Source organism: Polypterus senegalus, chromosome 16, assembly GCF_016835505.1.
Source record: "Polypterus senegalus isolate Bchr_013 chromosome 16, ASM1683550v1, whole genome shotgun sequence".
NCBI lineage: Eukaryota > Metazoa > Chordata > Cladistia > Polypteriformes > Polypteridae > Polypterus > Polypterus senegalus.
Genome location: NC_053169.1, coordinates 55,630,183 through 55,645,507, shown reverse-complemented (window position 1 = coordinate 55,645,507; position 15,325 = coordinate 55,630,183). Strand labels below are relative to the sequence as shown.

The 15,325-nt window shown below is 41.3% G+C and overlaps 1 protein-coding gene across 2 annotated transcripts in view; it reads right to left on the bottom strand.

Moving 5' to 3' along the window:
- Positions 1-12,281, bottom strand: part of map3k21 (mitogen-activated protein kinase kinase kinase 21) — a 103,717-nt gene extending 91,436 nt beyond the window's left edge. Inside the window, exon 1 of one of the 2 annotated variants that reach the window (XM_039737726.1) lies at positions 10,715-12,281. In XM_039737726.1, coding sequence (XP_039593660.1) covers positions 10,715-11,486 — 772 coding nt within the window. In that variant the 5' untranslated portion in view covers positions 11,487-12,281. The remainder of the gene's footprint in view (positions 1-10,714) is intronic. The other variant, XM_039737727.1, reaches the window with a different exon arrangement.
- Between the last annotated feature and the right edge of the window lie 3,044 nt (positions 12,282-15,325).

The following is a 15,325-nucleotide window of genomic DNA, read 5'->3' as shown; positions in this document are numbered from 1 at the left end:
TAGAAGTGTGAAAAGGTTTGTGTAACAGTGTAAACAAAGTTGTGACATTTTTGCAATAGTGTCCAGTCACTGCAGACTAATGTACAAACACATTTTAACTAATAAAAATATATTTGTGTTTTCTTGTTGTTTAACAAATTTACTGCCATTTTATATATACATACCAGTTTGCAAGAAAAAAATATACATAAGACATATCTAAATTTGCTTTCTTCAATCCACCTGCTCTTCAGAACAGGTAATCCACCTCAAGCTATGCATTTTTGGGCCCGGTCAGTACTTGAGGCCAACTAGGAAAACCTTGGGTTGATGCTTCAAGAGGTGTTGGCGAGGTCAGCAGGGGATGCTTACTCTATGATCTGCGTGTGGATCCTAAGGCCGAGTTTATACGCCTGTGGACACTGCTGAGACGGAAGCAGTATAGGCAGTCCCCAGGTTACGTACGAGATAGGGACTGTTGGTTTGTACTTAAGATGAATTTGTAAGTAAGTCAGAACAGGTACATTATTTTAATAAATGCTATTATTGACCGACTGTAACCAAGTGCTCTGCCAATGAATGATGGCTTTTCACCTCTCTCTGACCTCTTTATTTCTACTTTATTTTCAATGGTGATGGTTTTTCTCTTCTTTACTCTATCACCAGCACTTGCATCAAATTTGTGTTTCAGAGACATTGTTGAAGTGTGAAGACAAAAGGCTAAGATGAGCTCTTCTGCACAGCACTGTACACGCTATCACAGCAGGAAGGCACCCCTCGTCAGCACGTCTGATGTACTGACAAGACAACTTCCTGCTATGTGCATAACAGTACAAGCGGGCTTGCTATTGAGAATGAATGGGGGCAGTAGGGGGCAGTTCATCACCAGCCCACCTCAGTCACCTCCACTGCAGTATGCTGCCTGCAGCGTCCGCCCACCAAGAACGAACACGGTGCAGCCACCACTCCCACTCAACAGGCAGCCATCCAAGGCACACTACAATGTTATCCCCTGCCTCCCCATGCACCCTCAATGGCCTCCATTCAGCTACAACCAGGTCACCGCTTGCAGCATTACCAGCCACCCACCGAGAACAAACGGGGCAGCTGTGTGTGGTTGGCAGACAGTGAAACCACTTTCCCCCAGGAGCCGCTCGAGAGACATTATGCTGCGCAAGCAGCAAAATCACCCCCTCCAGCCTCCATCTAGCCACTGCTTGCAGCATCCCCAGGTCAAAGAAGGCGCATGCGTCACAGCTGCGGCTCCGTTCGTAAGTCAGATGTCTGTAACCTAGGGACTACCTACATGTATACCGTTTATACTTGCACACATATTTTATGTAAATTTGGAGGGTTCCACCAGGTGGCAGAGATATCATCAAGTTGATTATAAGCCATTTGCTAGTTATTTAAGTTATATTAAAAAGTTTGCCTATATAGGTAGTCCCCAGGTTATGGACATCCGACCTACGAATTACAAATGAGGCCACAGCCGCAACGCATGCGCCTCAATAACTGTCACTCCATCATCTTCGGCCTGAGGATACTGCTATCGGTGGCTGGAGGAGGGCGATTTCGCTGCTCGCACAGTGTAGTGTCCCTCAGGTGGCTCCCAGCAGAAAAGCGGTAACCCGTGCTCCATAGTCACCGGGGCCACAGCTATCGCTCGGGTGCAGGACGATGGTTCGCTGCCCAACCACTACGCCGCCGCAGCTACTTCTCTTGACTGGATGCAGGCTGGATGGAGTGGAGGGGGGCGTTTCACTGCATGCCCAGCACACACGGCTGGTAATGCTGCCAGCGCTGACCCGGTTGTGGCTAAACGGAGGCCACTGAGGGTGAACATGCCGGTGGGGGTAGCATTGTAGTGTTCCTTGGATGGCTGCCTGTTAAATTGGGGTTGGGCACTTCACTACCCGCCTTTGGTCACACCGTGTTCATTCTCGGTGGGCGGACACTGCAGGCAGCATACTGTAAAGGAGGTGACTGTGTGGTGGGCGAGTGATGAACCCCCCCTCGCCGCCCCAGTCATTCTGAATAGCAAGTCTGCTTGGACTGTTAAGCACATAGCAGGAAGTTGTCTCTTGTCAGTACACCAGACGTGTTGACAACGGGTGCCTTCCTGCTGTGATAGCACGAATAATGCTGTGCAGAAGAGCTTATATTAACCTTTTGTCTTCAACCTTCAAGAATGTCTCTGAAACACAAATCTGATGCAAGTGCTGGCGATACAGTAAAGAAGAGAAAAAACCATTACCATTGAAAATAAAGTGGAAATATTAAAAAGGTCAGAGAGGGGTGAAACTCCATAATACATTGGCAGAGCACTTGGTTACAGTCGGGTCAACAATAGCATTTGTTAAAATAATGCACCTGTTCCAACTTACATATAAATTCAACTTAAGTACAAATCTACAGTCACGATCTCGTATATACAGGGACTGCCTGTATATTACTGCAAAGTCTATGGGACATTCTTATAATGACCACAAGTTGAAGTGAATTGGTATATTCTAACTATTTCTAGCCTATACATTAGCCTAAAGTTAGTTACCTGCCTTGCCATGTGTAAGGCATGGAGGGCACATGGTTTTAAACTGTGCCTTATGTGCCCGATAGTATGAAAGCTAACATGCTCTATTGAACATGCAGTGCCGAACGTTTACAGTGTACTCTAATGAAGGTGAGGTACAGCATTGTAAAGTACAGAAACAGCTGAAGTTTGACCAGAAAAGCTAAGTTTACAGAAGAGACATTTTTTCCAGTTTTTTTCCCTTTTATTCTGCGTATGTAACAATGTTTTTTCTCTTTATTCTTATGTGGACTATTTGCTTTGAATTTTCACTAAATCTTTTAAAACACATTTTTGAACGAAGAGATTTCTTTCGGCACACGTTTGACCCATGCTTGATCCTGCCTTACTCACCAGCAGCTACAGTGATAAAATGTTAGGCTTCGCTGTGTTGTGAATTACTCACAACATCTATTACATTCCCAGGACACCTTGCCACAATATTTCTGAAAAGGTTGGATTTTAATGATCACATCCATTAATCCAGGGATGCATCCATTCCAGCTAGCATCGGGTGCGAGAAAAAAAATCCTTGAACTGGGCATCAGCTCATCACACGGTGAATATAAGCATACACATTCACTAGCATCACTTTAGAAATCACCAAACCTGTCCTTGGAAGGAAACCAGAGCACACTGCGAAAACCCACCAAGACAATATGCAAACTCCAGCCAGGGAACACCAGGGACACGACTCCCTATTGCGGCTCAGGAGGAACTCCCAAAAGCAAGTAGTGATTAACAAATGGGTTGGTTTTAAGATGACGTTTATGACGCACTACTTTAAAAGACAAAATAAACTAGGAGTTGAATCTTCCACTTCAATCACGAAAAATACCTTTTCTTTTGTTTTTTTTACTTCACTGTGTCTGTGTCTGTAATTTATTTTCCTCTGTGGCTCAAATATGCTTTGATACATTCCAATGATGATGCAAAGGTGTAAGAAAACTGTACAGAAGATGGAATATGTGAAAAAAACAGAAACAAAAAAAAAAACTACCACAAATAAATTTTTATGTCACAATTTAAAGAGATGTGTTGCACACAAGTCACATTGATTTCTAAGGAAGTGCTCAGAGAAGGCATCAAATGAATGTTGGGAATGTGTGGCAGCCATGATGCATGCGCGTATGTGTTCTGAGCATTAAGTATAAACTGACCTTAATGCCCCAGTGCAGTGACGGAGACATTGTGCTGCAAAAATGGGGCTGTCCTTTGGATGAAATGAAAAATCGAAATCCTGACTCTCTTTGGTCAGAAAAAGATCCCTAGGCATCCATCAAAAAGAGTAGGGAGTACCTGAAAGTCCAACCTAAATTGCCTTTCACTGCCGTGTCAATTCTGGCCCTCCAATCATTTTCTTTCTCTCAATCCTTCACCAACTAATAGCTATTGTGTGTGGAGAATACTGGAGCAAAAATTGCTGCTATTGCATCATCCAGATGGGTTCTGCACATTGGTGGTGGTTAAAGTGGCTAAAGTGTCTTAAAAAGCACTATATAAATGTAATGATTTTTTTAATATACTGCCTATTGTCCATTTGCTGCTGAGCAGGAAACAGGGCCTAATGCTGTACAGTTTTAAACACTTTGAATTTCTCTGTAATAGTACTAAAAAAGGCAAGACCAATAAATGCCTTATTAGTCACTAATTCTAACATTTCAAAAGGAAAAAAGTAGGCTTAAACAATAAATCATAGCCAAACAATAAAATGTTATTTAAATAACATAATCAAGTCACAATTTAAAATAAAATATAAAAATACCACCAAAAAATGGATCTTACAGGAATTTAATTTAGAAAAGTGTTGATGTTTAAAAAACCTGCTACATAATTTAATATTTTAGATCCCACGCTCAGTCTTATTTAATTTTTACATGCAACTTTATTGTATCCTAATGCAGTTTAAGATTTCAATGAAGGCACACTCCTTGGCTCAACCTAACGAGTGTGCAAATGACAGTAAGAGAGTAGCAGGTCTGTGACAAATACTAAAAGACTTAATTTTATATATCTACTAGCAAAATACCCGCGCTTCGCAGCGAAGAATTAGTGTGTTAAAGAAGTTATGAAAAAGAAAAGGAAACATTTTATAAGTACTGTAACATGATTGTCAATGTAATTGTTTTGTGTTATGAGTGTTGCTGTCATCAAGGATTTGATTATCATTATTTCTTTCAATCAGGTTCGTGTTGTGTTCAAGTTACATTCCGTGTTTGTCTAGTCTATCCCTGACCATCTCATTTTCGTTGTCAACCATTGTAAAGATAACAGGTTTCATTCATCGAAGTGATCACCACCCAAATCGGTACTCGTGAATCAAAGATGTTTAACAGGCATTCCCAGTATTAAGTTGTGGATTTGCCTGTGAATATTTAGCGGCAGCGTGTCTATGAACGTAATTTAAACTTAAGCTTTACACCTTGCTTTCCTATTGATCTGTCTACAAAGGCTTGTGCATTCCCGGTATTAAGTTGTGGATTTGCCTGTGAATATTTAGCGGCAGCGTGTCTACAGTGGTGTGAAAAACTACTTGCCCCCTTCCTGATTTCTTATTCTTTTGCATGTTTGTCACACAAAATGTTTCTGATCATCAAACACATTTAACCATTAGTCAAATATAACACAAGTAAACACAAAATGCAGTTTTTAAATGTTTTTTATTATTTAGGGAGAAAAAAATCCAAACCTACATGGCCCTGTGTGAAAAGTAATTGCCCCCTGAACCTAATAACTGGTTGGGCCACCCTTAGCAGCAATAACTGCAATCAAGCGTTTGCGATAACTTGCAATGAGTCTTTTACAGCGCTCTGGAGGAATTTTGGCCCACTCATCTTTGCAGAATTGTTGTAATTCAGCTTTATTTGAGGGTTTTCTAGCATGAACCGCCTTTTTAAGGTCATGCCATAGCATCTCAATTGGATTCAGGTCAGGACTTTGACTAGGCCAATCCAAAGTCTTCATTTTGTTTTTCTTCAGCCATTCAGAGGTGGATTTGCTGGTGTGTTTTGGGTCATTGTCCTGTTGCAGCACCCAAGATCGCTTCAGCTTGAGTTGACGAACAGAAGGCCGGACATTCTCCTTAGGATTTTTTGGTAGACAGTAGAATTCATGGTTCCATCTATCACAGCAAGCCTTCCAGGTCCTGAAGCAGCAAAACAACCCCACCATCACACTACCACCACCATATTTTACTGTTGGTATGATGTTCTTTTTCTGAAATGCTGTGTTCCTTTTACGCCAGATGTAACGGGACATTTGCCTTCCAGAAAGTTCAACTTTTGTCTCATCAGTCCACAAGGTATTTTCCCCAAACGTCTTGGCAATCATTGAGATGTTTCTTAGCACAATTGAGACGAGCCCTAATGTTCTTTTGCTTAACAGTGGTTTGCGTCTTGGAAATCTGCCATGCAGGCCGTTTTGCCAGTCTCTTTCTTATGGTGGAGTCGTGAACACTGACCTTAATTGAGGCAAGTGAGGCCTGCAGTTCTTTAGACGTTGTCCTGGGGTCTTTTGTGACCTCTCGGATGAGTCGTCTCTGCGCTCTTGGGATAATTTTGGTCGGCCGGCCACTCCTGGGAAGGTTCACCACTGTTCCATGTTTTTGCCATTTGTGGATAATGGCTCTCACTGTGGTTCGCTTTAGAAATGGCTTTATAACCTTTACCAGACTGATAGCTCTCAATTACTTCTGCTCTCATTTGTTCCTGAATTTCTTTGGATCTTGGCATGATGTCTAGCTTTTGAGGTGCTTTTGGTCTACTTCTCTGTGTCAGGCAGCTCCTATTTAAGTGATTTCTTGATTGAAACAGGTGTGGCAGTAATCAGGCCTGGGGTGGCTCCGGAAATTGAACTCAGGTGTGATACACCACAGTTAGGTTATTTTTAACAAGGGGCAATTACTATTGATTTTCACACAGGGTTCCATGTAGGTTTGGATTTTGGGTTTCTCCCTAAATAATAAAACCATCATTTAAAAACTGCATTTTGTGTTTACTTGTGTTATATTTGACTAATGGTTAAATGTGTTTGATGATCAGAAACATTTTGTGTGACAAACATGCAAAAGAATAAGAAATCAGGAAGGGGGCAAATAGTTTTTCACACCACTGTATGAACGTAATTTAAACTTAAGCGTTACACCTTGCTTTCCTATTGATATGTCTACAAAGGCTTGTTTAGCGTCAGAGGGTTGTTCCTATATTACTGCATCAATAAACAGCTCGTCTTCCTCTTCCTCTATCTGAGACATCACACACTGCATACATGGGTTTACCTTTCCCAGTCCTGCAAACTTTAGCGAAGTGCTTCAATTTACCACATTTTTTACACTGTCTTCCTTTAGCTGGACATTGACTTTTTCCACTGTGTGGTTTGTTTACGCAGTAGGTGAACTTATGAATATGCGTGTATACATCAGTCGCTTCATATTCTTTTGCTGTCTTCTCAATTGTGTAATGTGTTTTTTGTTTAGTGCTCTTTGGAGCTGTTGCTTTTTCTCTGCGTACTGCGTTCACAGTCAGTTCACGTGAGCCGCTTGGAGTACATGCATCTAAGGTTCTCAGCTGTGCTTGTGCTATCTCGTGTGATCTTGCGATGTCCACAGCTTTATTTAATGTTAGCTAAGACCCAGCACTTAAAAGTTTCTCGCACTTTCGCCGAGTTTGTGCCAAACACTAGTCTACCCCTGCCCATCTCATCTTTGTTTGCATAAGCACAGTCCTTCACCCGCGAATATTTAGCGGCAGCGTGTCTATTGGATTGCCGCTGGTGGACGGCCTTATATGGGCAGGCAGGCAGTCAATTACATGGGAGGCGTGCTGATTGAGGACGCAACTCCACCTCACACGGTGACCGAGCTGCAGGCTATGGCCGTATATATGTACGCAAGTACGTTCCACTTATGACCGTTACGCGTAGAATTTCAAAATGAAACCTGCCTAACTTTTGTAAGTAAGCTGTAAGGAATGAGCCTGCCAAATTTCAGCCCTCTACCTACACGGGAAGTTGGAGAATTAGTGATGAGTCAGTGAGGGCTTTGCCTTTTATATGTACTAGGGGTCTCCGCCCCCTGCCCGCTTCACTTGCCCACCCCCATGTTTGGTTTACTAGATATACAATATAATACAATTTATTTTATCACACATGAAGTGTCGCAATGGACTTTAACAGACCCTGCCTCCTGACAGCCTCCAAGCCTTGAAACTCCCCAAAAAAAAAAAAACCTGTTTAGGGAAAAATTCGAAGAAAAAGGCAGTTCAAAGAGAGACCCCCTTTCCAGGTAGGTTGGGCGTGCAGTGGGTGTCAAGAAGGGAGTCAATACAACACAGTACAATACATAGAACAGAATAAACCCTCAATACAGTATAAAAATAAAAATTCTAGAAGTATGGAGTAGAATTTCACATGAGATGATATCACATAATATGATTTGGATTTGTTTTAAGTCCTGGAGACCTCATTCATCAAGCTGCCTCCCCCATTTTGCCATTCCACATCAGAAATAGCACTAATCCGATGAAAGTACCCCTCTTTCCCACAATTCCTGTGATCCTCCATCAGGGATGACTTTACCTTAGGCAGGCAATATACAATTTAAAGAGATTGTAATTTTCTTGTGAATTATTACATATGCATTATTTTCACTTTCACTTTAAAAACTTTTGTAAAAACCATACTTGTCCTTTATTTCCAGCCCCATGCGTGGTTACATCTCTTTGTTGCCAGACATATAATGCTGCTCGTGTTGGGAAGGAGGGGTTTGGCTAAATGCACGCTAAGGATATGCCTTTGGATCATTTGCTGTCTTTTTGCTGCTTGCGAGCTACATCTTCTGCCTGTCGCATGTCGTTATTTTAAGAGCTGGGAGCACATGATGCTTCTCTGCAAAATGCAATCCAACAACTGTTAGGTTTGGTGTCTGTGAACTTCTTTTAAATGATGGCTCACTGCGTGGTCTTGCGTGACAATGTAAAAACAATAGTTGTCCTTTATTTCCTATCCTGGGCGTGGTTAAATTCTTTTTTGTGCAGGATGTAGAACGCTGCTCCCATTGTCCGAGGGGTGGGTTTGTATTTTTTGCGAGAAGGGCAGCGCGACGATATTTTTAAAGCCTGTACAGCCGCTGATCTTTTTGCTACTTTGTGTCGCTGCTGCTCTCATTGTGATTGCTTCTCCGTGATCATAAATATACACCTCACCGAATTGTGGTTTCTTTTAAATTAAACTTGAAGTAGCTTTAACTGTTGCAGGTCCACAGATTCTCATACTGTATGTTCCATTATTGTGTAAATCTACGTTTTGTGCATTAAATGATGCAAATGTGAAAATACTTTTCTTCTGCTCATTTTCTTTTATTTCTGACCTCGCTTTGACCTGCTATTTTTTTAAATGACACCGGGTCCATATTAATTTCCTTTTTTTTTTTTTACGCTAATGCAATCTTTTATTCGTCGACGTTTCACTTATAACATATTGTCCTTTATACGCTTCATATGCACTGAGACACCTGTATCGGTGGGGTGTGCTGCTTCTCGTTACACTACTTTTTTTTTTTTTTTTTTTTTTTTGCCCATTCTCTTTCGTCTCCGCGGGTCTTTAAAATGTTTTTCGAGAGCTTCCGAGAAGATCACTTCTCGTCGCCTGGCTTTTACATTCCAGGATTTTCTTTTATATACACAATTTTGCATGAAAAATGCATATATACCATGTTTTTGAAGAAACAACTTCAACTTAAAAAATATTGAACCTATTCGATGCACACTGCTAATGATAAATTTGCTTTGGCCCAATAAAGAGTTTTAAGGTTTTATTTTGAGACTGTTAAGCTCACTTACCACAGATATGGGAGAGGGTCATAAGTCTATAACCTCATTACTGGATGGAGGTTAGAAGATTTGTGACGAGGGGGAGTAGGCGGTCAATTTAGTGCCAAAATAGTAATTTATGGAAGACACCAAAAGCAAACTCAGTTACAAGGGAAAACATGAAAACTCTAGATATGATATGACTAGACACGTGATTCGAATCAAAGACTCTGAGCCACAGTGCCTACCATTGTTCCACTTCCATTTCACACATGAGCCAACACCCCCCAATTCTTTTACTGTAATTTTACCCCATTATGGCCATGGTACAATTTGTATTTGTGTATTGTGTAATATCTACCTTTCTTGTAACCTCCTTATAGTAAATACAGTGTGACTGAAACTGAACATAAAGAGAAGAGTTCCAAATCTTGTTTTGAGTGAGTAAGATAAGAACTTTCAGAAAACCAAATTACATAGCAAAACATGAACCACCACTTATACGATTAAAGAGCACAAAACAATTTTATGTTTACATGCATTAATCTTTAACCCTCTAAAATGTTTACATTTTGCTTGAATTAATTTTTCTAATAACAATTCTATCAAGTTAAAAGGCTAATAAAACTTAAAACTCATTAAAATGTTTTACAAACCCATCATGCCCAGCCAGCATGCTTTCCAACCCGATCAGAAATTACAGAAATGCACACCTTTTCTTGTTTGGGACAAACAATGCAAACTGAACATGCTTGTATGCAAAAGGACACGTACTGTCAGAGGTATAAGTTGTTTTTGCCTAGCAACTGTGCAGCACTCCTATGGCAGCTTGTCAGCTAGAATAAATAACTGTCAAAGCATCCTCATCAAACGAAAGCTTGGTCATGCTGAAAAACTGTGTCACACTGACACAAGGAAGGAAGCAGCATGCAAAATCTGAATACCATTCCAGAAAGAGCGTGACTAACTCTTATATTTGAAGTGAGATTTCTGACACAGTTTGAATAAAAAGGAGAACGTGTTTGCGTGGTGTAAAATACAATAAATTGAATATTCTTATACATTTTCCAAAACAATGTAACACAAATTAATATTTTACAACAAACTGCAACTAAAAACGACAGTCACATGCATCAAGTTTTGCTTCGATTAAACAGAGATCATGCAAAAAAAAAATAAAATAAATAAAATAACTGGTCCTTTAAATTACTTCACAAATTACGCTAAGTGCCAGCACTGCCATGCACATTGAATTGTGAAGTCCTTCATAAACAACCAATCCCACAATAAATAATCAATTTCATTTTTTTTTTCATAAATAATACCTAATAGTAATAATAATACTAAACAAACTTACTATTGCTAGATTTGAGGTCCCTGTGTATGATAGGAACAACCGCATCTTCGTGCAGGTATTGCATGCCCCTGGCAATCTGCACTGCCCAGTCCACCAAGATGTGAGGTGGTATCCTGCGACCAGTCAAAGCCCGATTCAAAGTTCCACCTCGGGCATATTCCATCACAAGGCACAGGTTGGGTTCAGTAAGGCACACTCCTTCTAGTTTGATGATGTTAGGGTGGCGGAGCATGGAGAAGAGTTTCGCCTCTTGCCTCACGCTCTCGGCCGTCGCGGTGATGTCCTCGTCGGGATCCTGGCGGGCTGCCTTCACGGCCACCTCCTGTTCTCGCCACGTACCTTTGTAAACTTTACCAAAGCCGCCTACCCCGATGACCTCCTCTAGGAAGAGTTCGGTAAAGCTGATCTGCACCGGTGAGCTACGGCCTCCCCCGTCGCCATCAGGTGCATCTAACCGGGGTGAGAGCCTGTGGTAGATAGCCGGCTGATAAGTCACGTAATTGGAAGGGAATATGCCAACACGGTGACGGATCTTTCCAGTCCACCATCCCTCGTCTCCGGAGATAGCAGCATCTTTGGAGAGCACCTCCACGACGTCCCCCCGCCTCAGGCTGAGTTCATCCTCACCGCTGGCTTCGTAGTCAAACGCGGCAGTCCAAAGCGGGTTGGCCGCCGAGAGGACTCTGGAGCTCAGGGAGCTGCTGACTGGACTCTCCGGATTGAGTCCGTGTCGCCCCCCGGCGTCCGGGAAGCCGGTCCGCGGGAAATCCATCTGTCGGTGGCAGCTTCACCATAGGGGGTTCACGATCCAGCGCATGTAAAAGACAGAGCCGGGGCCAGGCGGTTCTATTGCAGCAAGGGACAGGCACCCTGTCCGATGGCACGAGAGTCGCTCCGTATTTAATTGATCAGCAGGCAAATATACTTTCATAAAAAAAAAAAAATAAAAATCACACAATGTCTGAGCTAAAATCCAATCCGCTATGCTGGGGGTCCAGTGAGGCTCAAGCTTTTCTTAATCCCTACCAAAAAAAGCGCAGTCGCGGAGGTGCACAGTCCACTACAACAGATAAAAGCGCTTCACCTTCCCTTCTCGAAATGTTGATGTTTTGGTGGTTTACTGACATTTATGCATTCATCAGAAGACACGATGTCCAAACAGATACGGGTATCAAGTCACGGAGTTTTCTGTGGATTGCTGAAGAGTTTCCGCGAATTCAGCCAACACGTTTCCAAGGAAAGGGTTTCGTGTCCATGTCCCATATTGCCGCTGCCATTCGCTCTCCCCGTATCGTCGGCACACTTGTCAAAAGAGGGGTGAATAACACCGTAGCACCTTCCTCCGAGTCATGGACAGGTTACTTTAAACCTTTCTGCTTTTCTTTCTCAATTGCTTTGCCTCGCCTTTTAATCAAAGCAGCAGCGAGTACCTACGAATTTGTAAATTTGAAACTCCCAATCGAGACGGCTTTCTCCGCACACATTTACTCAACCTGGGCCTCTTGCATACAACCTGAGAGCGACTCTTAATTTCCATACAAGCATTAATCCCCCCAATCCCTCCCCACCCCCCCAAAGAACAGGAAAAAAAATCCTGACACACCGAGGAAAACCAATTCAAAACAATCCACACGAAGGCGCCGCCATCACTCTGAGATAGCGACCCGAACAACCTGAGGCGGAGCGGTAACGCTAAACGCTGATTGGGCAGCCCAAACACACGTGACACGGGTATATGCACAGGCAAGCAGTTACTAGATATCTGCAGTCGCGACGTGGGCAAGGTGTCGCTCAAAGTGATACTACGTGAAAAAGTAACATAAATACTTACAGTGGGAACAGAAAAAAAATAAACCATAAGTTTAAAGGGTCATGCACTGTATCTGTCTTTGATCGGTTGACTGCGTTTGAGAACGTTCATTTTTATGATCAATCGATGACTTAATTTTGCATTTTTCAGCAGGTATTTTCAAAATGCTTGGCATGTTCTTACACATAGTGACAATTGTATTTGACTTGCCGTGAAGCATATTTTGTTAAAATCACTTACATGTGAATTGTTATAGATACCACATTCAGTATTTCTTTATGATGTGAATGAATCTGTGACTATTTATACTATAAATATATACAGGGGTTCTCAAATTCCCTCTGCGGCTGCAGGCTTTTGTTCCAACCAGCTTCTGTTTTTAATTGGCCTCCTAGGCTAATCGAGTGAACTGTTATCCCCAGATTCTGTGTTTTGGGAGCAATATAGAAATAAGAAAACTAAATTTGTTAAAAAATGTACTAAGCAGTTGTATGGGCATATTTTTTTCTTGTCAATGATATTTTCATCTTGATTTTCCTTCTGCTTTCCCAGGTGTTCTAATTGTTTAATTAGTCCATTATTTACTAATTAGTAGGTCAGATACTAAAGTAGTTGCAGCCTTTCATGATTGAATGTTGTTTGCCTGGGTGTCTGCTGTGCTCATCTTTAATTGTCATTATTAAGATACCATGAAGGGAGTAAACTACACAGAGAAAGGGCAAAATATAATTAACTCAACACAAGGGAGTTAAGCATTTAAATATATAGAAAAACTAGAAATTTTAATCAAAAAATTATGCTGTTGTGCTTTTCTGAATGTAGAATAAGATAAGATAAAAAAAAATACCAGCTACTTAAATTAGATCAGTGTTATCAGTTGTCACTAATTATGAATCTGGTTGAAATAAGAACCTGAAACCACAGTGGGCCCCTAGGACCAAGTTTGAAAACCCCTAATTTATAGCATATATAGGTGGTGTCACTTTAGACATCAAACCCAAAGATGCAGTTACTACCAATTACAATACAATACAATTTATTTTTGCATAGCCCAAAATCACACAAGAAGTTGCTCAATGGGCTTTAACAGGCCCAGCCTCTTGACAGTACCCCAGCCTTGACTCTCTAAGAAGACAAGGAAAAACTCCCAAAAAAAACCCTTGTAGGGAAAAAATTGAAGAAACCTTGGGAAAGGCAGTTCGAAAAGAGAACCCTTTCCAGGTAGGTTGGGCATGCAGTGGTTGTCAAAAAGAAGGGGGTCAATACAATACAATACACAGATCAGAACAAATCCTCAATGCAGTATAAAAATAAAAATTTTACAAGTACAGACCAGAATTTAGCAGTAGATGATATCACATAATATGATTTGGATTTGTTTAGAGTCCTGGAGACCTCAGCCAATCAAGCTGCCTCCCCCTATTGGCCATTCCACAGCTGAGTCATTGCTTGGCCAGCCAATCCGATGAAAGGACCCCTCTACCCCACAATTCCTGCAATCCTCCATCAGGGTGGACCTTACCTTAGGCAGGCAAAACAACTTGGCAGGTGGGCCGTGGCACCAAGTGCCACATTTGAGTACCGAGAAGAGAAAACAGAATAGGTGAGGGTTAGTAACAAATTATAACTATCATGCTACTTATGTTTTAGTGCTAATGACTAACAAGAGAAATGCAGTCTGTACAGTTACTCAGCAGCTCTAGTCAGGATATGCTAAACTAAAGTAGCGAGTCTTCAGCCGGGATTTAAAAGTTGAGGCCGAAGGAGCATCTCATAGTAGCAGGCACACCATTCCATTAGGGGCCCTGTAATTAAAAGCTCAACCTCCCACTGTTATTTTATTAATCCTTGGAATCATAAGCAGACCGGCAATTTGAGATCTTAATGTGCGCTCTGGTTTGTAAGTCAGATAAGTTCAGACAAGTAAGCTGGACCTTGGCCATTTAATGCTTTATATTTTAACAGGAGGATTTTGAAATCTGCCCTAAACTTAACCGGGAGCCAGTGTAAGGATTTAAGAACTGGAGTTATAAGTTCATACTTTCTTGTTCTTGTAATAATTCTTGCAGCAGCATTTTGGATTAAGTGGAGGCTGTATAAAGAACAATTTGAACATCCAGTGAACACCACATTGCAGTAGGCAGTCCTACTAGAAATACTTTTAGCACAATTACTTCTTTATGGTTTAGTTCCAACTCTTTCTCCTAATTCTCCCCCAGATTGCCGAATGCACTTTTAGTGACCTACTTTACCTGTGGATCCAGTTTTCATTTTTATCTACTGCTGGTTGCACTTTTCAGTCTTTATTGTTTGCACAATACAGAGTTTTATTTCGAAAAACAGAATAAAGTTTGAGTCATTTTTCTCTAATGGATACAGTTTCTCTTATAGCTATGGACAATAGTGCAGCGGTAAGACAATGTATGTAAACCCTTTAGAATTACCTGACTTCCTGCCAGTGGCAGACCTGCATTTTTGGGGACCTGAACCTTTAACTGTTATGGGAGCCGCTTTGCAACCCACATTGAGGTCTGGGTAACCACTGTTACCTTATCCATTTTTATTTACTTGCTTGGCACATGCTTTTATCCAATGTGACTGACAAAAGAGGTAAACATAATTGGGTACTCATGTATTATAACCTCGGCACAGCCAAGAGAAAACTTCATCGTTTTTTATATTTGTTTATTTACAAAACAAAAACAAGAATATGTAAAGCTTGATTTTTAATTACTTTTGAAACATTATTTCTGTCGCAAAGTTTCTAATGTCGCTAAGTACAACATCGAAAGGGTCATCAC